Source organism: Lemur catta, chromosome 22, assembly GCF_020740605.2.
Source record: "Lemur catta isolate mLemCat1 chromosome 22, mLemCat1.pri, whole genome shotgun sequence".
NCBI lineage: Eukaryota > Metazoa > Chordata > Mammalia > Primates > Lemuridae > Lemur > Lemur catta.
In genome coordinates this window covers 22,381,785-22,408,294 of record NC_059149.1, presented here as the reverse complement: position 1 = coordinate 22,408,294, position 26,510 = coordinate 22,381,785, and the positions used below count along the sequence as shown (strand labels likewise).

The 26,510-nt window shown below is 48.4% G+C and overlaps 1 protein-coding gene across 3 annotated transcripts in view; it reads right to left on the bottom strand.

Moving 5' to 3' along the window:
* Positions 1 to 2,326: 2,326 nt before the first annotated feature.
* The window catches only part of SLC39A14 (solute carrier family 39 member 14), a 41,939-nt gene continuing 17,755 nt past the window's right edge, over positions 2,327 to 26,510 (bottom strand). For 2 of the 3 annotated variants that reach the window (XM_045535435.1, XM_045535436.1), the window contains exons 2-9: positions 16,807 to 17,084; positions 14,769 to 14,955; positions 11,751 to 11,920; positions 9,732 to 9,854; positions 8,854 to 9,039; positions 8,538 to 8,745; positions 7,410 to 7,594; positions 2,327 to 5,390 (exon numbers count right to left, since the gene is read on the bottom strand). In XM_045535435.1, the coding sequence (XP_045391391.1) occupies positions 5,244 to 5,390; positions 7,410 to 7,594; positions 8,538 to 8,745; positions 8,854 to 9,039; positions 9,732 to 9,854; positions 11,751 to 11,920; positions 14,769 to 14,955; positions 16,807 to 17,070 (1,470 nt within the window). In that variant the 5' untranslated portion in view covers positions 17,071 to 17,084 and the 3' untranslated portion in view covers positions 2,327 to 5,243. Of the gene's footprint in view, positions 5,391 to 7,409; positions 7,595 to 8,537; positions 8,746 to 8,853; positions 9,040 to 9,731; positions 9,855 to 11,750; positions 11,921 to 13,875; positions 14,046 to 14,768; positions 14,956 to 16,806; positions 17,085 to 26,510 lie in introns of all 3 variants that reach the window. The other variant, XM_045535434.1, reaches the window with a different exon arrangement.

Below are 26,510 nucleotides of genomic sequence, written 5' to 3'. Positions count from 1 at the left end.
TTTCCATAATTACTACAATGCTTAACCTGTGTGAATTTGGCAGCATGAGATCTTAATTTCTTCTCAAGGGCCCTGTCCCTAGAATACGACCAGACAATGGCATCAAAGGAGTGGGAACCTCAATAAGTTATAGGGAACATGCCGCTTGAAAGAATCTCCTATACTGGAGGAATACCCAAGAACAAAGAAGTTTTTTCTTCCTTACTAGCACCTATAATTATTTAAGCAAAAAAAAATCCCTTTATTGATTTAGTTGTTTTCTTTCTTAAAACCCAAAGCTGACATGTTCTTAGAAGGAACTTCCAGTTAACTGGCTTGGGTGTCATGCTTAGATTCTGATGCATTTAAAATGTTACCCAAAAGCAGGAAGATATATTTTGAGAGCATTGCATTTAGAATTACTTATCAAAAGATTTTTTTGACAGGGGCCTGCACTGGGAATTTGCTGAGGGCTATGTGCTACGTGCATATATTTGTGACAACATGCGGACTATTGCCCAAGTTTATTCTTAGGCAATCTCAATGTTCCCAAGATCTATAAGCAAACCACAGACATAGAAAAAAACATCCAGAGCCTAGTGGAAAAGAACTACTTCTTGGCTTATGATTGCCAGGGTTAGAACATTTTGGAGTTATTCCTTAACTATAATTGGTGCTACCATCTCGGAATCTCACCCACTGCTGGGTCAAAGATTGCTGTCACATAGGAAGAACAGTCTGTTAACTTCCTTCATTTTAAATAAAGCCTGAATAGACACCTGGCAAGAACAGGTCGTGATGTTGAAAGGAAAAATGTTTTATTTTTTTTTTGCTGGCAGTTCTTAACATACTTAGCTGAATGCTGATAAGGACCTTTGGATCTTTCCCAATCACTGATTTTTTCCACTGTTAAAGAAAAAAAAAGGTCATCTGAAAGCCACCTATCAGGAGTGGAATGTAATTGTTTATTCCAGAAGGAAGAAAGGGATTTACCTCTGCTGGGGTTTGATCTTATCATTTTTCAAGTCTATTTCACACCAGATCATGAAGAGTCCCCAGTCTTTCTACTAGGTGGGCATTTTACTCTTCCACAAATCAAAAACCCCACGTCCACATTTAGTGTCCACATTTTGAAATGCATTTTGCTCAAATCTGATCTCAGCATCACTGAATGGTAGAAAAGAGTGTGCAAAAGCAACAAAATAGGAGAACATTAATTTGTAGCATCTTTTGAATTTTGGTGTATTTCACCTTCCACCAAAAAATGTCCTAAATGGCTTCGTGGGTTAAGAGTATTACAAAGAGATGGCTAAGGTCAAGGTTTTAATCTGCTTAATGGCCTGTTTACTTTGGTTAGCTCTGTTCCGCGTGGGCCGCAAATTCACCTCTCTCAAACTTACGTTTCTAAATAAAGGTGGACCAGGTAACAAGGCACACAAAGAGCCATCACCAGTGACAGGAAGACACAGCAGAACTGCTGCCAATGGAAAAAGAGCATTTTCACAAACAGAACTTAAAGCCATTTCATTTGGTCTTTTCATTCATTCTTTCTGTGTGGCAGATGCTGACATCATAGAAAGAAACCAGATAGAACCTCCACCCAGAAGGAATCTGGTGTCGAAAAAACAGAAATTACAATGCAAGTCCTGTAGCTGAGAGAGAGACACCAAACCTAGCCGGGGAAGGCCAAGTAGGGGGTGCGGGCAGAAATGGATTTCCAGAAGGTGGCAGAAGCTGAAGGGCAGTGAATGTCACTTTGAACAATACCAGCAAATGATGGAGTAGCTAAGTCATGAAAATTAAAAGACCAGCATGAGCCACTTAATGTATTATTCTTGAGTTTAAAAAAACAAAGGACTGAGCAACAGGCATTTGGAAATCTCTAACCTGTGTCACCATGAGACTGAATCAACCCTTTGACCTTATTGCTCATTTCTATTGTTGAAGAAAAACAACAGATTCCTGACCCTGTAACTAAATTGGAATGAGACTAGCTTTAGAATTTTAAGTCACATGACAGACCCAAAGGAAGTGTAAACAAACTGAGCCAACTCTATATGTTTCAAATTGTGGATTTATATTAAACAGGATGATAGAAAACTCTTCTTAGGAATCACTACGATTCTTTTCTCCTGCAAAATAGGGAAGTCACAGGCTCCACAAAAGAGAAACCAATCAATTTTAAAGTGAGCAAATTAGGACACATAAGGTTCCTTCTAAAATCCCAGTGAAAATGTAAGTTGGACCTGGTAAAACAGAACTTTGCAAGCCAATGAGACACCATCGCCACCTTGTGTTCAGTCTTCGTTCCGTCCACGTTATTATTGCAAATGATCACGGGAGAGTCTCAACAATTACAGAATATAGCTTTATTTATAGAATCTTACAAATAAAACATTTACAGTCCACATAAGTTAATTTTCTTTTCTAATTTCTTCTCATAACACCTGAGTTATTTAAAAAAATACTGTGATGGAATTGCAGAACTGTAAAGGGAAATAAGAAGAATAAAATCCTAACCTCTCTTGTAAAAATCAGACTTTTTTTTTTTTTTTTAAAGCAGATTTCCAGCACATTACCATCTCTTTGGAAGAGGACTTACTGAAAGCAGGTCTTAGGTTACCCAAACAGAGGAGCCTTCTTTTTTACACCCAAAGTGAAGGACCAGTAAGGAAGAGCTCCAAGTTGACACTGGAGCTATTCCTTTAGGGACAAGGACAGTGGCGACCTGCCCACTAAGCGGGAAGGTGAGAAGTAGCAGAGCCCCTGTCCCTGGCTTGCCGTTCCTGTATGTGACATGCTTTCCTTGCTAACATTAGCAGGAGCGGGTCCATCCAAAAAAAAGAGAGGCTGAAGCTGCTAATGGCAGGGGTGACAGAAGTCCTCCTGTCAACAACTTGCGACCCCTCAGACTTCTAATATGTACAAATGCTTAAAACAGCAAATTCAACATTTCAAAGTCAAAAAGAAATTGCCACATTTTCAACTCACGAGGCAAATCTGTTGCCAATCGCAACTTCTAATCAGCCGGGTGATCTGAATGTCTCCACCCCTCCTAAGCTCCGACTCGGACTGACCTCTGCTCCAATTACAGTTTAAAGAGGATTCCCCTTTGAGCAGCTGTCCATGAAAGGAAGTTTCTTAAGTTAATATAGGTGTGCACAAAAAGGGAAACCCCCCTGCTATTTCATATTTTATGTTTCAGTTTATTAAAGATTATATTTTTGAGCTCATCTCCTAAACTAGAAACCCACTCAACTCTAACTCTTCGTATTCTACTCCCAAAGGGTATTTTTAAGGAATGGCAGGCTCTATAGGGAATGCTAACATTATCAATTTAATACATGAATGTGAGTTAAGTAGAAAGCAAAAATGTTCCAGAGTCTTAAACTTTTTGAGGGTTATTTTCTGCTAGCTCCTGAAAGCGGTTTGAGAAAAGTAAAACAGAAAAGATGAGGAATCATTCTAAAACAATAGCAACAATAATAATAATATAAAAAGTTAGATTCCAACATTCAAGGAATTGGTTCTTTGGTAAAAACTGGACCATAATCCCATCAGGAGTCAGTCCTGACATTTAATCTAGAATCTCAATCACTGAGGTTTTCCTCCTCCTCCGGCCTATTCCCAAATCTACTGACGTCAACAGGCAAGGCAAGGAGAAAAATCTATAAAGTACCACTAGCAGTTTTCCTGCTCATGTTCTTTTCAAGAATATTCCTGGTTTGAGAGATGTTTCCCAAGAAGAAGAAAACAAAATAGATGCTGCTTTTAATTACTGAGAGTGGACAGTTTTTCTGTGCCAGGACAGAAAAACGCAGGTGTTGGCGACGAACCGGCACGCCCGTCGGTCACACACAGGAGTCCGTTTGCGAACATGGCCCCTCGGCCACGGCTGTGGGCACCACTAAGAAAGGCTTCTGGAGAGACGGGCTCCCCAAAGTGGCTAAAGAATCTCGCATTATCAATATGATAATAATAAATCAATTCACCTAGTGAATTGGAGATGAGCTCCCCGTGAAGCCAGAGTTCTGCAGTGAGTTCCACAGCGCCCGAGGCCGGCCTGCAGGTTCACGGACAAGTCTACCCGGCCATTTTCTGGAGAGGATTAGAGCAATTCATATTCAATTCGATACACGATTCGACGTGTTTCGTTTGGGGAGAGAGGAAGTGGGAACCTAGAGAAGACCTTTAAAACTCATTGGCAGCATAACCACCGGGGCCCCAGCCCAGGTTTCTGACCTTACTACATTGCAGCGTCCCCTGTCATTCGTACTTTTACCTATGTAATTAGCAAATCCTAAATTTTGCCTGCGCTGATCCCATGTCTGATTTCCAATCCCTGTTCATAAACTAAACTTTGATTCTACAAGTCAGGGGAGGATAGTTTGTGCAGTCTCCCCTCTGTTGCAAACATCTTAAATGTGCTCAAAATGTGCTCTAGGGAGGCAGCGAGGTCTCTTAGGAGATGGGAGAGGGGGAGGAGAGGTGGAAAGCACACCAAAACCAAGTGTTTTCTTGCAGAGCTCCTGACCCTCCGTTCTGTCGGTGTTGACCTGGAAGAGGAGGCCCGGGCAACTACGCCTGCATGTGAGCTCACCCGGACAGCCATGCGACACCAGGTGCGGCCACAGAACCAGTGAGCCTGCTCACAAGACTTGCATCGTGGGTTCCACTTCCCCTCTCACTCGGGAAGACCCCTGCCCCCTCTCCCACCTACTCCCCTGTTCTGATTTTCTGTTCTCTTTTAGAATAGGCAACTGAACAGACATTAAAAAAATGGGAAGGATTCCTGTGTCCTGTCTCTTCCCTGTGAGACCAGACAGGTAAACCCAGTTCAAGATTGGCCAGCCTGAGGTCCACTTAAGATCCATGGGCCCCAAACTATGGATTCACCTCTTGAGATATTTCTAACCGAGTTTAACCACTGGCTATATTTTTGCATTGTTGGGGAAAGGATTCAAAATCTTTCGGCATTGGTTCCAAGAGCAAGAGGCCAGGGTGATCAGAGAAAAAAGTCAGGCTTGTCTTGGAAGCTGCATTCAGGTTCCAGAGTCACCGTGAGGAAAGGAGGAGAGGAGAGGGTGAGAGGCACTACCTAGAGACTGGTTACCAGGGCGGCTTATTCCTAGGATAGAGCATTTTAAAAACAGCTGACATTTGAATGCAGGAATACAGTCCATGTCGGTTTTTGATAGAACTGCCTCTTCCGTGGTGCTTCGTGGATGTGGAGGCCTTTGGCCAGGGATGGGGCGGCCCAGGCCCTACCCGATCTGGATCTGCCCTGAGTACATGGTGAGGACCAGCATGATGGCGAATCCGGTCAAGAGCCCCAGGTTCTGGATGATGAAGGGCATGAAGATGCTGCCCTTCCTTTCATCCTCTTGGCAGACCTCGTTCATCTCAGGGAACTGGAAGAGAGACAGGAGAGCTGTAGTTTCCTTCTTGGTAAGTTCAGCCCCAGCCGGGGACTGAGATGTGTGTCAAATCGGCTGACAAAATTAACAGCAGCAGCAGCAGCAGCCAGACCTTGAACGAGACGGCGTTTTTCTAAGGTGGTCACGACTTTACAACTACCTGGATAAAACAGAGTCCTTCACGTGCACATGGCCCAGGCTGCGTTTAGGTGCTAAAACTAAATGCACTCTGATGAAAAAGTACGCTTCAAAAGCATTTGAAAAGGTCTTTTTGCTACCAAAATGTTGTCATCTCACTTCTCCAGGAAATTGCACAACTAGGTAAGGGGACAGAGAATGGATCGGCCTGAGGTCTCGTGCTGCAAGACAGGTAACAGCCACAAGACCATCAAGTAACGCCCCCCAAAATCCTAACCATTAGGTCGGCGCCCCGCCAGAGAGGAGAGAATCCAACATGTTCCTGCAGGACAAGGCTGAACATAGAAGTCAGCGCCCTCGTCATCTCATCACAACTACTATTTTCAAAGGATGTGGAAAAATAATTCATGCAAACAGCATAAAGACCACGACATGCCAACAAACAACGAAAGGAAATCAGCCTCATTAGTCATACAAAAGATGCAAGAGGTTAGGTATTTCACTAGCAAATTCAAAACTACCTAAATGGTTATACCAAATGTTAGCAGGGACAATACAATGTGCACTTACAAAGGTTAAGCCCTTTTAGAAAGCAATGTGGCAGCACATGTTAAAACCCTAAAACCACGTGTCTCCCACTTTGAGCTAGCAATTCCAGTTCTGGAGTTAAGGTACATCCTCTCACCAAATAATACTGCTGTGGACAGGGATGTTTTCAAAGAGTAGGTACCATAGAAAAATGTCTCTACTATATTAAGTTAAAAAAGGAATATGAAATTGTATATTCAATGTGAGCACAGATATTTAAAATCAGACACACATAATGCATTGAGACAAAAAGGAAACAAATCAAAGTGTTAACTGTTATTGTTGTTTTAGGGTAGAATGATGATGGGTGATTTTCCTTCCTTCTTTTCTTCCCACCTGCCTTTCCTCTTTTTATTTATCTATATAAACCTATTCTATAATATTTAAGTAAGGACCCTAGATTGAGTATAATCATTTCCTTTAATGACATATGCTAATAGAACCATAAACTTTTCCTCCTTTAAAATCTATGGCTATTGGGCCGGGCGAGGCGGCTCATGTCTGTAATCCTAGCACTCTGGGAGGCCAAGCCGGGAGAATTGCTTGAGGTCAAGAGGTTGAAACCAGCCTGAGGAAGAGTTTGACCCTTGGCCCTACTAAAAATAGAAAAATCAGCGAGGCATGGTGGCATGTGCCTATAGTCCTAGCTACTCTGGAGGCTGAAGCAGGAGATCGCTTGAGCCCAGGAGTTTGAGGTTGCAGTGAGCTATGATGATACCACTACACTCTACCTGGGGTGACAGAGTGACACTAGCTCAAACAAAACAAAACAAATGTCCCCTTAAAAACCACTGAACTGTACACCTTAAATAGATAAATTGTGTGATATGTGAAAGATACCTCAATATAGCTGTAAAGATTTTTTTTTTTTTTTGAGACAGGTTCTTGCTTTATCACCTGGGGCTGGAGTGCAGTGGCATCATAACTCACTGTAGCCTCAGAATCCTGGGCTCAAGAGATCCTCCTGCCTCAGCCTCCCAAGTAGCTGGAACTACAGGCCTGTGCCATGACACCTGGCTGATTTTTCTACTTTTTTGGAGAGATGGGGTCTCCCCATATTGCCCAGGCTGGTCTCAAACTCCTGACCTCAAGCAATCCTTCTGCCTGGCTTCCCAGAGTGCTGGGATTCTAGTTGTGAGCCACCATGCCCAGCCATCTTTAAATAAAGCTGTTTAAAAAAAAACAAAAAAACAACTACCTAATGTTTCCTTAGCTGCCCCTCCCATCCAACGAATTTAATAATCTGGCCCAATTTTGCCTGCATGACATCAATTCTGGAAGACTTACCATATCAGCCAGAGAAATATACAAAAACATTCCTCCAGCCAGCGCAAAAATCCAGTTGGCAGAGAAGTGGCTGCCAGCCAGGATGCCAAAGGCCAAACCCACGTAGCAGCAGCAGGCGGAGAGGAAGTTGAAAAAGAGAGCTTGCTGGATGCTCATGCCTGCGTTGAGCAGGATGACGAAGTCTCCTGCACAGGGGAAGGATGTTGAAATAAGAGTCACACGAGGTCTCAGGAGACAGAGAACACCGATGACGTCAGCCTGCTTAAACTATGAATGACATCTGGGTGAAAAACCAAGACAGCCGTCGACTCGAGACTGAAGCGACAAGACTAAGGCACCTACACCTTCCCGTTTAGGAACTCTCCATTTGCTAAAGTGGCCACGTATTTCCGGCCTAGAAGCTGAAAATAATACGCAGGATTTTTTAAAATAGATGACCAAGCTAGCACTGGCCTCATTTCTCTTTTGATTGGTAGTGAAACAGAAGGAGCTCCGTTCCTCACAACTACCATGATCAGTGCTTTTAGGAAATGGAATTGAGACTGAGAGAAGTTAAATAATTTGCCTGAAGTCACAAGCCAATATGTGGCAAGGCCAGGATTTGACCTTGACTTGCCTCTGAGCCTCTGGCATCTCAGCTTTCTACGCTCTCCCTCTGACAGGTAAAACTAAGCGCCTCCCAACCCCTGGGCCAGCCACCTCCCCACCTGCCAGGCTGCTCACACGCCCAGCCCGTGGAAGGTGAGCAGGACACAGGAGACACGCTCGACTGAGCACTCAGAATAGCGTGTGGTATGTGTTAAGGCCTTTACGCCACTTGTTTTTCTTTAATCTTCACATTGATTCTAAAAAGGGAGGTATGATTATTAGCCCCACTGCACAGGTAAGGCAACGGTCCACAGCATGGGGGCTGGAGGGAAACAAACATCCCTGTAAAGACGCCATCATCTGAAATCATTGTCATTGCAGCTGTTAAGAAACAGCAATCAGATTACACACAGCTCAGGGAGTGTGATAATTAGTTCCAGTAAGTATTTAATATTGTGCAGTGGGGAGTTGGGGGAGAGTAGCAAGGAACCAGCCATGTGATAACCAAGATGGCACACGTGGACAGGGACGCCTGCTTACCCAGCTCGTGCGGGAACTCCTCACAGAGGATGGCCACCGAGGTGCTGATGCCTTGGAAAACAGACACAGTGAAGGAGGCGCCGATGGCCAGGCCATCGATGAAGTTGTGGAGGCCATCGCTCAGGGTGATCATCCAGGCCAGAGTGCCGATGTGAGAGTAGCGGACGCCTTTCAGCCAGTAACAGGTGCTCTGGGAAGCCTGCAGGTCCTACGAGGAAGCACATCCCCACGGCCCGCACCAAGTCAAAGGCTGGGCCCGAGTCACCAAGGCCATCTCCCCTGAGAGGCTCCCCCCAGGCAGCTGACAGCCACTGACCTGCACGGAGAGCGAGCCAACGATGACCTTCTCATCCGCGGCAGGGCCCTTGCTGTCAGGCTCACTGTTGCAGTGCGGGGGGATCATGTGGTCCAGGTCCCCGTTCTGCAGCTTCTCCGTCACGCCCTCCTCCTGGTCCTTCTTGGAAGACAGCGTCTCAGAGGCATAATGGCTATGTCCCTGATGCTGCAGGGGTGACAGGGAGGGGTCAACAGCACACTCCCCAAAACCACAGGCCTGACTGAGCGCCTACTCGGAGCAAGTGCTCCAAGCGTGGGGAAGACCTCATTCCTACCGTACAAGACAACACACGCAGCTCACGCACAGAGATGCAGGGAGAGCCATGACACAGCTGTGCCAAGTGTGAAGGCAAGGACCTGGTGTCAGACAGATGCCAAGGCTGTCACCCGAGTGCAAATGCTCATTCCAGTGAGGAAGCCACCGCTCAAGACATTTAGAGTCCCTTCTTTGCAATGGCCAATTCCACTCAATTCAGCAACAATGCAGGGATGACATGCCAGGCACTAGAGATACGAATATCTTTTTGGAACCATACTACAATAATCGGTTCTGTTTCTGTGCAGTCATTCTTCATACATGATGAACGTATGTATGTTATCAACCCCTCTCCCATCTTCTAAAGATATAATATAGTAAGGAAATAATCAAAGGGGATAAATGACTGGCCAGTAAAAGGCACACTGGCCTCCCCCTGGGGAATATCCTCCCAAGGTGAAATGGGATCATCTCCTCTAGAGATTTGTGTTTCATGACATTTGTGGTGTCGAGCCGACACCCCTACCAGAACACATCAGCAGCACCTTTTGAGATGGGTGCTTTGCCTAGAAGAACGTCTCTCACCGACAATTGGGCCTCACCTCATTTTTCTGCTTAAGAAGCATCTTCAAGATCTTCTCTGTGAAAAAGAAAAGATAAAAGCCCCCAAACACCACTGCAGACTTGGAGACATAATAATCTTCCAGAGGGTTGAAACCAAAAGCCTGTGGACCCAGGAAAACAAAATGAGCTTAAGAAAATAAAAAATCTTCACTGGTTCCCTGTCATCTCTAAACTACTTCCTTGACTCTAGGGAAGGAATGAGACACACTGGAAAAACTCTGCCGTCTACCCATTGTCTTTCCAGCAAAATCTAACCCTCGGTGCTTCTCTGATGTGACGTCACCGGACCTGCTAGGTTCTCTCACGCTCATTTTTAGATGTGAAACACAGATCACCGGTAGAATTTTAATCTCAGGAAGGACAGCCTTGGATGTGGTTCTCTACTTTTGATTTCTCCTGGTGCTTTGCTACAAAGGCAGGCTCTGCCACCAAATTCCATATTTAAGGAAAGGACCCTTGTGTTTATTTTCATCCTATCTAGCATCCCTGGCTGATCTGCCTGTAAACACAGAGGGAGATGGTGTAATTACACTTTCTAAAACAGGAAACCCATTTCCCAGTTAAATAGTAAGAGTTGCAGCATCTTCCCGACCGCAGACGGCCCGGTGACCACAAAGCCAAGAAAGCCATGTCACTAAGAGCATCTATTTTGGGGGGGTTTGCTTTGAGTTCTTCCTAAAAACTTCACTTATTAAAGTGAGGGGAAAGGAATCCACTGGAAAGAGACGAGACCAGAAATCAGGAGAATTCTATTCTCAGTGAAGCTCTTGACGTACGGTGGCACCTGGTGACAGTGTCTGATGACCTGCTCCTCCGTGTTCTGACCCGAGACAGGCTCCAGCCCTCTCACGAACAGGGCAAAGACAGGAGTTGATCTCAACTACAAGCAATCCTGGGCTGCTTAAAAGGTAAGTGTTTTCCTTTTACGTTTTAAAGGGACCAGGTTCAGCCCCAGTGAAACAACACATTCAAGGTGCCCGTCCAGGAGAGTCAAACCATCTTAGGGAAAAGAGAAAGAAACACCTAAGAGCTCTCCACAGAAAGCCACGAAAGATGGCGGGACACAGAATCGTGGCTACAGGAATGCCGAAACCTGGACTCTAGGCACAGGAGCAAGTTCTTGTGCAAGTCAGATTCCAGCGGGTAAAACATTACTTGTCCTAGACGCCAGAGCTGACTTAAGGACCAACTAAGAGAAAACAAAATAGCATTTTGGAAAACAGTGTTACGAGACGTATGTGGCGTCAACCACGGCCTTGTCCGGGCCTGTCGGACCACCTACAAGGAAGCTTCTCGGGCTTATTGTAATTAACTGGTCTACTGAGGCGATTACACCAAATCAGATGAGACATGTCCAAGGCTGACTACCAAACTGTACAAACACGGAGCTCCCTCTTCCTTTGTGGAGAATTTTCTCGTTAACTTAGGCAAAGGTATCGTCGACGTATGTGAAACCAGATGGTTTTATTTAGATTACCTTTGCCCCAAAACTCCCTATGGAGGAGGACTGATCTTTTCACTGAGACCTGTGGGTTTTGCTGATGTGTTTTACACGTCTCTGCACCAGAAGCTCCGAACGGAAAGACATAAAGTGAGCCACACGGTGACCTCGCTACACTCTTTCCATTCAACATTATATAGCACTATCCAGACACCAAGCACCAGGCGTTTACAAATATTAACTCATTTAACCCTTATGACATCATGTTAGGGTCAGTTCTACTGCTGTCCCCATTTCACATGAGGGGAGAGAAGCACAGAATGGTACGTGGCTTGCTCAAGGTCATAGAACCTGCAGATGGTGGAGCTGGGATTTGAACTTGAACCTGGCTCTTACACCTACGCTCTGCTGCCTCTCCTAGCTCATGCCGAAGTCCTAGCTTCACTTTCCAAAGGGAAAGGACCCCGAGGTGTCTGAAGGGAAGGCCCTCCCGCTGCGCCCTGGTCCCCCAGGGACACGGCATGCTCCGGTGCGAGAAGGCTCTGGCCTGGCATACCTCGGGGATGAGCTGGAAGAGGGCGTTGGAGTAGAGGGTGCCAATCGCCAGAGCTATGAAGTAGAGCAGCAGCCTCTTGTAAAAGGTCTTCTTCATGAAGGGCACCACGCTGGCCCCCATGAGCGAGCAGAGGGAGATGATGGTCACACAGAGGAGACCGTATCCCCACACTGCCGTCGGGAGGGAGGCCCAGCCCCACCCGGGGCGGGGAGAAGGGCACAGCAACCACCATTTAGGGGACGGGGAGGCAATAAGGAAAGTGTTGGTGGATAGTAACAAAGGAACCAAAAGAAAAAAATCAGAAAGAGACAAGCAGGGAGGGAGAGAGAAACAGAAAATTTGTTAGTGATTCAAGTCTGATGAAATTTCCTTCAATCAAGTTCAGGAGAAATGAGGAGGAATTCAAGGTCACCTTGGAACCCTGTGACTACTGCTCCTGCTGCTTCGGGTGGCCCGAGTCATACCCGGCAGCCGGTGTGAGTGGCAGGCGACGGTGCTGCCTCGTCACACACGTGAGGCCTGCTGGGGCCGACCACAGGGCTGCCCAGGACAGACTTTGGACTCCAGGGCTCTTTGACGGGAACAAGAGCACATGGAAAGAGACTAATCACTCTGCCGCTGCGTTTGCTTTTGCATATCCAATCCGTACCACGTGGGCACACGCAACACCGCCTGGACTTGGTTTGCTCTGTGCAAGACACACCAAAGTCAGATGTGCAGGGCAGACGGGATGGCGAACAACTAACACCCGATGCCCATAAAATTCGGTGTCTTAACATCTCCGTTTTTTTTTTTTTTTTTTTGGTTAATTTGTTTCCATTTGCTTTGGGCTCAAACGCAGAGAACAGAGTTCCAGGACCACCCCGTCACACAAAGTATCTCCTCTAGCATTTCCCACTGTGACACTCCATCGGGGCTGTGAGTCCGGGCCCTGCAGAGGGCAGGACAGAGCTATGCCAGGAGGACATCCGCCCTGGTGAGGCCACAGGGGCAGAGCACGTACAATTGCAGCATTTCCATTCAAGCAGGCAACAAGGCATTTCATTTCAAATCTTTCAAAAATTAATAAATTCAATTTCTGGAGCTGAAAAAATAGCCCAAGATGAGGCCTCCCACGAGAACTGCTTGCTAGATCCATGTGGGATTGTGAGATGGCGTCAAGATGGTTAAGCTTACACCAGACTCCTCTCTCCTTAGGAAGGCGCAAGATGCAGGGCATGGCCTCCCAGCCAGCGTCTCTGCAAGGTTGGTCTTTTGAGTTGGAAAGGCTGCGAAGCCGCTGGCATGGGCTGTTTACGAAAAGCAGCGGCCACCATTCCCTAAGGGGATCGACCACGTGTCTGCACAGCCTCACCCCTACAGCAGTGTCCCGGCCTGAGCTGAGAAGGTGGGCCGACTGTCACCTTGGCTCTTATTTTTACAGCTCCTCGGTGATGACAATTAGAAAACCAAATTAACAAACATTTCGAAACAGCAAAGTAAGGGTACCAGGAAGTCAGTCCTATCAGGAAAACGTCAAGATGCAAGGTATGAAGGATCGAGCGCCCCTTTTGCTTGTATTTTTTATTTTGTTTGTTTGCTCTTGCTAAATAAATAGTCTTCGTTCGGCTCTCCATGCTGCACATTACAGCCTGCTTAAAATTAAGGACCACTCACTTTTTTAAGCCAGTTCTATAAATCAGTTGGTAACCTCTTTTCCTTCCACCTGATTCCAGATGGAAATCTGTTGCTGCCCACACCTGACTCCTGCCAGGGTGTCTCCAAAGGCATGGGCAGCGCACACCGCTGCAGCTTTCCCCTGGAGCCCTAGGATCAGGGCTGAGGACAGGCACTGAGGAGGGGACACCCAGAGGTCCCCAACAGGGAGGGCAGATGGGGCGAGCCTTGCATCTGACAGCGCCTGAACAGGCCAGCGGCCAACCTGAGCACCCAAAGAAGTGAGAGACGACGGCCCCGAGATCCAGAGTTAGAAGTCATTTGTGGCCCTGGACATGGGGGAGAGGCTCCTTGTTCAGGTGGCAGTTGTCAGGTGCCTCGGAGCCCAGGGGGAGGGGGACTTGTCAACCAGGGTAGGGCTCGGCGCGGCGCCCCGGGGAAGGACGCGCACGATTCTGTTCTACTGCACCTCTGGGATGAGCTGGAACAGCGCGTTAGAGAGCAGCGTCCCAATGGACAGGGCGATGAAGTAAGTGAGCACGCGGCTGAAAAACGCCTTCTCCATGCAGGGCAGGACGAGCGCTCCCAGGAGAGAGGCCAGGTTAATCAGCGAGACACTGAGAAAACCAAAGCCCCACACTGCGGAGGAACAAGAACAGACGGGGCCTCCATTACTGAGGGTGGGGCGCTCTCGCGGCCTGGGGTGGGCCCTGAGTCCAGGTGTGATGGGGCAGAAAGATCCACCAACCCATCGGTACACGTGTGCCGAGTCCACCTCTTGCCAGGTGCCGGGGAGGAGCCTGAGAAAACCGTATGGAAGCTGCCATCCAAAAGCAGCTCGCCTTTTCGATGGACAAATGCAACAACATTAAAGGTTAGAGACCATGTGAGTTAGATGACGACAACAGGAAACAACATGAGACATCATGTGGGTGGCATTCGCTAGGTACCAAGAGGGGGCCAGCGCAGGGCAATTGGGGCCCTAAGGAAGGGCACTGGGGCTGGGTCCGGCTATTGGGAAGGAGAGGGGAAGAAGGAGGAAGCCAGCCGAGGGCAGAGACTCTGGGAAGTCTTAAAAGTAAAACTAAAAAACCAATGTGTTGGCCTCCTTGTGGTTCAAAGAAAGCCAGAAAGCAAAGTGGACAAAAAGGCACCCGCGGGCTGCCCACAGAGGCCAGCACTCGGAACATGCACCAGCCGCGCTGCCCAGGGGGCTGCCATTGTGTCTTGGGAATACAAAAACCATCAGTACAATCATCACTCCCCATCGATAACCGCACCCTCGCTGAGGAAGGGTCGCTGGTCAAGCCTTGAGCTCAGCCCCGAAGCCACGTGGGCGCCTGCCCTCCCCGCCCGGCTCACCTTCCACCGTGCTCGGCCTCCCCTCCTCCGTCTGCTCGTTCTCCTCGTTCTCCTGGTTCTCGGAGGTGCAGGCCCGGGAGTCCAGCTGCTGGAGGATGGTGGGGCAGAACTCCTGGAACTCGCTCCTCCCGATCCGCGACCGCTCGCTGAAATTGTGGGCAGCAAAGAGGTCTCCGGAACCGAAGCACTGAAACACGGGGCAGAGGCGGGAGGCCACTTAGAACCTCTTAGAACCCAACCCACTTGGCCTTCCCAGAGAAAATAAGGAGAAGACAGAAATGTCCGAATTTCAGGGAGTTGGGAGATTCAGTTAATCTAGGGGTGACAGCAAGTCGGTCCCCAAACTTGAAAGACTGGTAATTCCCACCCAGGAAAGTTTTATATTTACAAGTACAACCATCCATAAATGGTTGCCTGAGAAGTTTTAGGAACAAGGAGATCCCAATCATCGTGATCAGGGTGTGGTTTCTAGAAAACAGCATTCTGTTTGCAAACCAGAAGAGATAAGCTCCATCCAGATACCAAATCTGGACGCACAGCCCAACAGCCCAGGGAGCTGCTATATTAAAATGCAGATTCCAGACTTTTCTCACATCTGCCATGTACAGGGGTGGGGCTCCTCAGAAACTGGGGTGCTACCCAATCAGACCAACACTTGGGAAATATTAGTCTCCTCAACCATCCAGTATTGTCCTCAGACTCAAGGATGTGGTGGCAGAGTCAGGGGAGGAAAATCTAAGAATTCAAAGTCGGCCGAGGGGCAAGAGTGGCCTGGCGAGCAGACACGAGCACCCGGTCGCCTTGGGAGGCAGCGGGCGGGGGGTTCTCACATACTGTTCCCATGAAGCACTGCAGATGCACTTCTAATTACACTTTATACTCACGTACAAGTCAGTCCTTTTCTGACTTTGGTTTCACATAGGTGGGTCTAAGAGCCAGACCTCTGCTAACAAAATCAACTTCTGGGCCTCTAGTGCTGAGGGCTGGACTCCAGTGACCCCTAGACACTGCTGCTGCCCTGGCAGGCCCCAAGACCCATGAGGAAGCCCTCAGGGTCAGGCCGGGGTCAGGCCACAGCACCCTCCTGTGCACACTCTCCGTCTCCTCGCCAACTCGGATGTTTGCCGTGCTAGGGAGGTTCTGCGTCCACGCCACGTGGGCTCCCTTGTCCACTTCTCCTCTCCAAACTCCACTCAGCCTTCCAGGGGCAGCTCCAGGGCGCCTCCCCCATGAACCCTCCCTGGCTATCCCAGCACTCTCATCATCTCTCCCTCTCATTCCTGCAGCCTGCAATTACCGTCTAACCCACAAATGGAACGCTTCATTTTCATACCAGCCGACCCTGTCCTCTGTTGGTTGAGCTCCCCATGGTGACAGTAAACTCCTTACATATGACTCATTTTCCCCCGCTGCTCAAAACACTCAGCACAGGGTACAGAGTAGATATATAAAGACTTCACTGGCTGGCTTGTACTTGGCTGCCACAAATAGGCTCAGGCTCTGATTAGCCAAGATGACTCGGAACACAGAACACAGATCCAGAAGCCAAAAGCCCCGGGTGCTGGTCCTGGTCCCTACAGGACCTCACCGTGGGGCCCTCAGTGTCCCTCCTGTACAGTGATAATCATTCCACCTGCACGCACAGGGGCTGCACAGCTCACCTGGGATAGCGTGCGAGGGCTTGTAAACCATACACCCTACTAGAAATGCTGTCCTGGGAGCCAGGGCTCACCGGTACTTCCAGGGGATTCCAGCGCAGCTCTGAGAAAGTCTGGGGGGCTGAGAACCCCACTTCTCTGCTGCCCTTTGTACAGGCTTCAAAACACACACACAGGTGCAGGAGGCCCTGCCGGAGACTCAGACTTTGCTGATCCAGACGATGGGTGGAAAGAGTGGCCTGTGCACTCTGTCGTCAAGGCCTGCCTGTCCCGCCGTCCCTGTGCCAAGCTGCTCAGCCACCATGTCCCAACAAGAGAGGGACCCCCAAGAGGCCAGAGACAGTGCTGAGCAGAGCTGCTGGCCCAGAGGGGACTCTTACCGTTGATAGGTTCCTCTGGCCATGCACGGGCTGGCTGACATTCTTCCGGCCCACTCCCACGTCCAGGTGGTTGAGCAGGGCCTTCAGCTGCTGCAGAGTGAGGCTGTCACCCTCGCCATAGCGATGCATGAGGTCCTGCAGGAACGCGGAGGCGCTGATGGCTGGCACGCCCGCGGACGCAGCGTGAGCCTCCGGTGCAGCTCTCCATAGGCTGAGCAGGGCCAGCAGCAGGCCACTGCGGAAGGCTGGGTGCAGCAGCTTCATGGCGACAGATCAGCCTGGAAGATCAAGAAGCCAGGTGACGGCGAGGCCACTCCCATCCCACCTGTCTGCTGGCCACTGCTCCAGGCCGGCCACGAGGGGCCTCGCCTTCCCTCCGAATCCACTCAGGACCAAAGTCTGACTCCGTGCCCCTTCTCGATGCCTCTGCCTAGCCTTTGAGAAGAACCCTTCTTCTTAAAGGATAGAATGAAAATTAATACAAAAGGCAAATTCAACAGGTTTGATCAAATTTAAAATGAAATAAAACAGCGATGTGGTTATGATTTTTAAAAAGCCCTTTTAGCAATACTGAAATAATTATGCATTAAATGACATCTGGGATTTGCTTCAAAATAAAGTAGGGAGGGGTATGTGCAGGGGGTACAGACGAGACAGGATGGGGCACGAGGTGACAACTGTCGAAACTAAGGGACAGAGAGATGGAAATTCATTAGATGCCTCGGTCTGCTTTTGTATATGTTTGAAATTCTCCAAAATTAAAAGTTACTAAGAAATAAATACAATAGGGTGGGCACGGTGGCTCATGCCTGTAATCCTAGCACTCCCAGAGGCTCAGGAGGGAAGATGGCTTGGGGTCAGAAGTTCGAGACCAGCCTGAGCAAGAGCAAGACCCCTGGCTCTACAAAAAATAGAAAAATTAGCCAGGTGTGGTGGCACATGCCTGTTGTCCCGGCTACTCAGGAGGCTGAGGCAGGAGGATCGCTTGAGCCCAGGAGTTCGAGGTTACACTGAGCTATGACTGTGCTACTACGCTGCCCTGGGCGACAGAGTAAGACTCTGTCTCAAAAAAAATAAAAGTCTACTCCTATGCTTAAGTGTTACATATAAGCAAAAATAATGATAACAACAATAATAATAATTCTACTTTTAGAATTTATCCTACTAGAAGTAATCCTAAAACAAAGAAGGCTGCACACAGAAAGATATGTTATGGTCAAGTAAACTGCATCAATTTCACAGACTACTATGCAGCTATAAAAAAATGAGTCATGGGTATAATATTAAGTAAAAAAGGAGAACAATTATGTAACAGAACAGAAAAATGAAAGCTTACGGTAGCAGGACTGATGATTCTTCTTTTGTTAATCACTTCCCTTATCTTGGTTATAATTTAATTAGTGATGTAAGCAAATGCCAGGACAGGGAAACGAACCTCCTTACTCAAGACCAGGAGGCGCCCAGTCACTGTGGCTGTCTCCTCCCCAGCACCCACTCCACAGTGGGCCATCCCCCGCCAGGCCGTTGCTTGTGACAGAGGAGCGAGGGCAGTGTGATCCCGGGTGAGTTATTTAACCAGAGTCAACATTCTAGAACCACCCAGAGCAGCAATGCAGCTTACCCTGGCCTTTCCTGTGGCCTGAATGTCCACACAGCTGCTTACCAGACACGTGACCGTGGACAAGCTACTCAGCTTCTCTGTAAAACTGGTCCCCACCTCACTGATTATTATGAAGACTCAGTGGCATATGCTACGGCAAGGCCCTCACCAAGCGTCTGAACTAGAGAAAGCACTCAATAAAATGTGGCTACAATTATTATAAAACTTATAATTAGCAGGGTCATCCCAAAGTTGACTCTCAGCCCAGACATCAAGCTGCTAATGGAAGAGTCAGGAATAGCCCGTGGCTAACTTTACTTTCACCTACAACTACCGTAAGTGCAGGCCTGGCGCTCACGCGTCACGTTAAGTCCCCTGCCGAAACATACCCGGGGACGTGCCAGGCTTTAGGCTCCACGTGCAGGGCACAGAATCTGGGTACATAAAATACCACTCTTCAGTGGAATACACTGTGAGTGGCACAAATGGATGGACCAGGGATGAGCAAAAGTGATGATGTGTGAAAGTGTTACCTTGAGACTCACTATCTCAAATCCCCAGCAGGAACCAGAAGTTAAATTATGGCGAGCAGGGTGGATCTTAGACAAAAATGACTAAGACCCCTCGGACAAAAAAAGTGGTTATCCGCCTGAGCGGGCGGTGAGCTGTGCTGTGCTGTCAACACGACGGGAAAGAGGTCCGCATGGATACGGAAAAGGAGACACAAAGAGATGAGTGGCAGCTGGCACCCACCCAGTACCGACCCTGCCGAGCACCTGGCACCCACTGATTCCTTTAAGAGAACATGGGAAATTTATCCCCATTTAACAGATAAGGACATTGGGGGGTTCACAGATTAGGAAACGTGATCCACAGCCAGCAAGGCTAGAAATGGAATTATTCATGAATTGAAAGTCAAGCTGAAACGACACCAAACTCAGTGCCTCCTTAACCACTGTGCCCTCTGCACGAAGACACAAAAGTACACATCCTGGATCCCACGGGGAGCTACAAAATCCTGCATGTCTCTGAAGATCTTTCCAAATTTCCTTTAACTGTTTTTTTTCTTTTGAGTAGGGATGGGGTCTTGCTATGTTGCCCAGGCCAGTCTTGAACTCCTGGCCTCAAGTGATCCTCCCACCTTGGCCTCCCAAAATGCTGGGATTACAGGTGTGAGCTACCGCGCCCAGCTGATAATTTCCAATTTCTGTCAGCCCCAACAAGCACCCAAATTTAGGCTTAAGACAGCCTGGAGAGCTGTGAGGGGACTGCCCAGGCATGCCTTAGTGGAGACTCTGCTGTAGAATCACTTCAACAAGACAAACCAACAGTTGCTCCCACTTCAGCTATGTTCCCTAAGTTTATCTGCAACAACTTCAAAACACTGAAAACACAAACACAGAAACACTTTGGGTATGGAGAATCCAGGGTAATTTAGCAGCCCTGCCTGGCTGGGCATTCACCTAGAGGTAAACATTCATGAAGTATTTACTCTTTGCTGACCCAGTGGCCCTCTGGGCCCTCAGATGACTGTTGTGACAGCCTGGAGTGCCAGGGAAGAGGTTGTATGATCAGAAAACCAAGCCCATGGGGCCACATTAGCTTCTCCCAGGTGACCTTTCTCCTCCCCCCTCCGCCCTCCCCCCAGCCCAGTTGCCCTTTCCTCCCAGGCTTTGGAGCCCAGCCAGTCCCGACTCCAGTCCCCACGGGGTGGGCAGATCCAGCAGGCAGAGCCCTCCTGCCTGCCCAGCACTCGAGGCAGAAGCTCAGCCCCTAAAGGGTCAGGGGAGGGTCTGGACACAGCTACAGGGCAGTAAGAGGTTCTGGTCCAGAGACCTCGGAGCTGCAAGCGACACTTCACGTCCAAGTGACTCTGCCCTTGTTGGCAGACATCAAAGGGGGGCTTTCTGCTCCAATGGAGATTTTTTTTTCTTAACTACAAGTTATTCTTACAGAAAAAAAAGTTTGCAAAAGATTCTTTGGAGGAAAGAAGAGACGAAGAAAACATAGGCCAGGCAGGGCGCAGTGGCTCACGCCCGTAATCCTAACACTTTACGAGGCCAAGGCGAGAGGATGGTTTGAGCCCAGGAGCTCGAGACCAGCCTGGGCGATAATAGTGAGACATTTTTTATTTTATTTTTTTTAAGGCTGGTCAAGTGAAGCAGTGGGAGGAGTGGAGAAGGAACAAAGCAATCTGTAACTGGTTGTGATCAATTAGTTGTAAACACCCCTGCACTTGGACCGACCCACAAGCAAATTTTTTAAAAATTAGCTGGGCACGGTGGTGCGCACCTGTAGGCCCAGCTACTTGGGAGGCTGAGGCAGGAGGATCGCTTGAGCCCAGGAATTGGAGGCTCCAGTGAGCTACAGTGATGCCACTGCACTCCAGCCTGGGCAAAAGATTGAGATTCCATCTCTAAAAAAAGAAAAGAAAAGAATGAAAAAAAAGAAAGAAAAGAAAATACATGGAGCTCTTGATACAGCAGGAATGGCAAGCCGGGCAGGGGTCCTCATGTGTGGCCCCGGCTGCAGAAGGAAGGCCAGCCCTGTGCTCCATGCTCCACAAGTGGCCCCTGGTGACCCACTGCACCACCACAGTGCTCCTGGGGTACAAAGGCCCAAGGGCGTTGCTGGCTGGGAGGACCAGGCTCTCCCTGCTAAATAGAGGCTGGACTCTCTCTACCCCTTTGTGTACTCGCCTCAGGGTCAAAGAAATAAATTATTTTGGTGCCTCCTCCACTGTCTCCAAGGTGCCAGACCCAAACGTAGGGGTGTGTGGGGAAGGGAATGAAAGACACAGGAGGTGGTCAGCAAGAAATGCTGCTCTAGAACCTTCCTTGAAGTTCAGAAGTGGCCTCACCACCCCGAAGGCTCCTAAACTGGAATTCCGCCTACTGTCACCCCTCACTTGGTCCAGAAGTATCTCAGCCTAGAAGCGGCACTTCTGTCCTGTGGACGTTTTCTATGTCCACCTCCCCTCTCAGAGGGGAGAAAACATTTACTTCTCTTTGACGGGACAAGGCAGTGACTTGCCATGACGATGCTCGCTCAAGAGCTGGGCACTGAAGTGAGAACAGGCACGGAAACCCGATGGGCCTCGGCGCCGCCAGCCCCCCAAACGCCCACCCCATCCCCGACCCGCCGGCTGGCCCGGGAGCCCGCCGTTCCCATGCTGAGTCCTCTGGGCACAGAAACAAAACGCGGAACACGAGACCAAATGCCCCAGAGACAACCTTGGCCAACTCGGACCGTTTCCGGGGCCAAGAAGACATGAACTTGTCCCCCACGCCCGAGCCCACTCCGTGCCCTCCACGTGCGGGCTGTGGGACACAGCACACTGCAGCAGTGTCACCAGCAGTGGCAGTGGGCCTGAGGGCAGCCTGAATTGGGTTCTTACGAAGCACTTTACTTAAAATTGAGAAAAGCTTGATCGTCCACACCACAGACAGACCACAGGGCTGGAGGGGTGGGGGCGGCAGTAATCTGCCCAGAGCTCTTGGTTCACTGCTGACCGGCTCAGCACAATTACCTGAGCTCTCCCCGCAACTGTCACCTGAAATTCAAAGGACGAGATATTTTCATATATTCCTCTGGGAAACAGAGGCGGGGTCTCTGAGCCACCCGCAGTCTCGGCACATCACCAGGGTCATGAGCGTCCACAGCCCAGCCCACCACTACCGGAGACCCCACCGCTCCCAGGGGTCTCTCCCAGTTAGCAGCCGTCTCTGCACCAGACCTCAGCGCCGGCTGGGCTTGCTCCTGGCTTCCAGCCCAACCCCACTCTAGGGTGTGACCTGTCAGCCTAGTAGAAACCCATCTCCCACTACCAGCTACCCACAGTTGGGCCAGCTACCAATGGCTCTGGGGGAGTCAAGGGACACCATCTTGGTCATGGGAAAAACCCTGAAACTTGCAGACAAAAGAGAAGCCAGGCCTCAGAGTGGAGGGTGGAGGTCTCAAGGAATCAAAACATCCAGTGCTACCTGTCTCTAGCACGGTGGGTGCTAGTAACCTGAGGTGCATTGACTTTGGCAATGGAAGGACCACTGGACCTGGGCTCCGAAGCCCAATCTGTGGCAGGACTCCAAGCAAGTCCCACTGAACCCATTTCCTCACTTTGAAAAAAGGAAGAAAATACACCACCCGCAGACTTTTATGGGTGTTACAAAAGAGAAAGTATGTTGAAACACTACTTAAAGACGTCTGAGTTGAGATGGAAAATTGAAATGGGAGCACAATTTTCCTTCCACTGATAATTAAGAAAATGAGTTAAAAAAAAAATAGTAAAAAAGAAAAACAAAATTCACCAACAGCAACCAAAGAAGGAAGTGGGCACAGTCAGATACCTTAACCTCAAACCCAGAGCAAGGAAAGAAGTGAAGGAGGCATCCTCGCAGCTCATCTCCTGGCCCGGGTCCTCCACACCTGTGTGGCCAACACCCCCAAATCCAGGGAGAGGCAAACTGCCACCAATTCTTTTCCTTATCAATTGAGAAGGGGTGGCAAAAACTACTGGGGAGAAGCAAAAAAAAAAAAAAACGGTAAAACCGGAGCAAGAATGATGGGCTGACTCTCCGAAGGAAGAAAGGGCCCCACAGTCACATTTTGAATCGGGGAAATTGTCCAGTTCTAAAGTCCAGGGAGTATTCTTTCCCTTCCACAGAAATGGGACACACCTCCAAGTAAGTGGGCTGAACCACACTACGGGGACCACTAACTAGTCCCTGAACGAGGACAGATCCATCTCCCGTTCACCCCTCCTTCAGGCTACAGAAAACAGATCCCGGGTGCCTGGCCCTGAGCACTGCTGGGGTTGCCGTGGGGACAGACCAGCCTGGACCCGGCTGGAGGAAAGTCACTCCCTTATTTCAGAGCCAACAGAACATCTGCGCAGAAGAGCACTCGCATGAACAAGATGAGAAGAGCGAGCAGGGAATCCAAGCAACAGACAAAGACGTCAACCCAAAGTAAAACACAGCTCCAGAGAAAGCCGTTCCTCACCACTGCTCCACACCGAGGAACGAATGAATTAGAGCCATTCATTCAATACAACAAGGGCTCAAAGATGAGATTATGAAACAAAATGAGATAAATGGAGATGTAGGCTTACTAAACAAAAAAAAAAAAAAAAAAAGAAGAAAACATCAATGATGAACTAATAAATAAATTATCATGGACAGAGAACAAATTTGCCGGTAATTTAAGGCAGAAATTCTGAGAAAGGAAAGTGTGAGATAATCATAGTGCATGCAGAGGGAAGAGACAACTTAAAGCAAAGAGTAAGAAGACAAAGATATCAAGATAAGGATGACTGGGGTTCTGGAAGAACAAAACCCAGGAACGGAATGGAAGATATTTTCAAAGATAAATAACACGAGATTTCCCTGAAATGAAAGTAAAAACGGAACACTAAAGATTGAAATAATGCACTGTGTTCCACCAACGTTTAACACTGAGACACTGTCTAGTTCAGCTACTGAACTTAAAAGACAAGACTTTTTCAAGCATCCAGAAGAAACTTTTTCCCCCAAAAGGATTTATTATGAAAATTGTGAAACCCACCAAAACTTCTTTAAGTGGGGAAAAAACTCAGACTGTCTTCATCCTCCCTATGGCAACAGTCAGTATCAAAATGTCAGAAGGTCTAGACAATTCAGAGGGAAAGAAAATATGAACTGAGAATATTATTCCCAGCCAAGATAGCGTACAAATTTGGTAAAGATGACAGGCAGAAATTCTCAGGCACGAAAAAGATGGCAGAGAATACAGTCCCATGGAGGAAAAAGGACTTAATGAAATGCAGTGAATTAATCTAGAAATGAAGATAAAGGGCTCAGGAACGCAGAAACCATGGTAAGCAATAAAACCCTTTAAAGAAGAAATAAGAAAAAAATCATTAAGGGGATTAGAGTTCACAGGACACAATCTGAATGTTAAAAAATGGGCAATTTCATAATATAATCAACACCACCAGGATATGGGGGGGGGAGGAGATCAGAAAAAAATGTGAGAATTCTAATGTCCTCATTTTTTTTAATAGCAAAAAGTCAATAGATACTATCTCAAATGGAAATAAGTAATTATAGACATGACTCACAAGCTATTTTCTTTACTTTATTGGGATCTCTTAGGAAATTATCTGTTCTGAAAAACATGTTTCTTTAAAGCTTAGTAATTAATTTTACTGCAGTGTATTTTTCTTCTGTTATATTCGGGAAAATTTTAATGCTTTTTTATAGGATATATTTACAACTATTTCTCTATATCCGTTTATCTGTGAGTACACCTGGAAGAAAAACTGGGATAACGTTCACCTAATATCAGCGATGGCTATTTCTGAGTGGTGGGACTGGGAGTGTTTTGGGGTGTTTGTTTGTTTTAACATCAACCCATTGATGTGTTCCAATCCGTGGCGGGGTCTTGCAATGTAAGAAAACATGGGCAATTATTTTTATAATCAAGGAGTAAGTATGGCACAAAACCTAAAACCCACAGAAGCAGGCATTAATACATCTACCTACAAAAGCTGCCAAGTGTTCTACAAATACTTAACTAGTCTATACTCTCGACATTCAGGCTTGGTACTCAGGGAAATACTGCCCTGGAGGCTTCTCTGAGGTTCCAAGAGCTTTGAGAAAAACCCTCCAGCTGGTGGCCCTCCTCACCCACCAAATGAACATTGTCCAGAGGCCAGTCTCCGTTAGGACAAGCCATCCTGAGCTGAACTCTTCTCCCAAGGAAAGAGCAAACGTTATGGCTGGGAAACCAACCAACCTTCGCCCGGCCTTGCAAAGGTGGCCCAGGAACTTAATCAGCCCATTCTTCTCCTGCCTCCTTCTGCCCTCCCACCTAACCGCTCTCCTCCAGACCCTAAAAGGATGTGTTCTCAGCTTCCAGCTCCCACTCCCAGGACCTTAGCCCGAAGCTTTGGCACAGCCAAAGGCCACCCAAGGTGGAAGATTTCCGCAGACGGTCCAGGAGGGTGCTGGCCCGCAGAGCCTACTCACTCTCCCCACAAAACCTCACGCTGCTGGGAAGGGCAGGATGGGAAAACATAAAAAAAAAAAGGAAAAGAAAAAAAAAATCAGTGGTGACCCAGAAGCGGGAAACAAAATTAGAACCAGCAGCCTGCTGCTCACCACGCAGTATTTACTGAGCCCCCACTGTGTGTGTCAGAGCTGGTGGGAGGAGGTTAGGAGGGCAGAGACGGGGCTCAGGGCCCAGGGCAGCCAGCACAGACAGGCAGGGATGGCTTATTTAGCCCCACGCTGCGCCTGGAGCGAGGGTAATGACAGCCAGGCCCGGCGTCAGAGCCAGGAGGGGGGAGGGAGCACGTTTGCCAGGCTCCCTGCTCCAGCCCAGCCGGAGCCTGGAGCTTGACGAAGCAAAAAGTGCTTCCAAAACTAACTGAGTCAGGCAGGCGGTGAGCAGGAAAGGCCCCGCAGGAGACAGCCAGGGTTCCCCAACTCGGGACTCTCCCCGACCGGTGGCCAGGGCAAGAGTCACCTCTATTCTCATCACTCATCCATCAACATTTCCCAGACTCGGTTGCAAAACGCTGCCCTGCCGTCCAAGTGAACTCCTGTTTGTCGGACCACGGGGCCCCGGCATGTGGCTTCGGAAAACATGTTACTCACAATCCACCGCTTACATCACCCACTTGAATGAAGCAAAACTCCCCGACTTGTTATTCAGTGTCAAATAAATAAACAAAAAAGCATGATGCCGTGGCTAAATCATCAGACAGGATGACACCCAAACAGATCGGTGTTGGACAGGGCCCTGCCACTAGCCTCCCCTGTGTGCCCACCCAGCACAACTAAACCGTGACACCAGCAGGCGCGCAGGGCCCTCTGGTATGTAACACAGAGCCTAAAGGACACGCAGCACAGCACTGGAGGTCACTGCTCCCTAGTTCCCAGACTTCCACGTTCTCAGCACAACCTGTCACCTAGACCTGACTTCTGCTTATCCTCAGAGGGCGGCTCATTGCCTCCTCTTCCAGGAAGCCTTCTTGGACCACTCCTTTAGCACTTTTCTCCAACTACTTTGGACTCCTAATTACCTGTCTCCCAGGGAGCCTCCCCACCAAAGATTTTTGTTG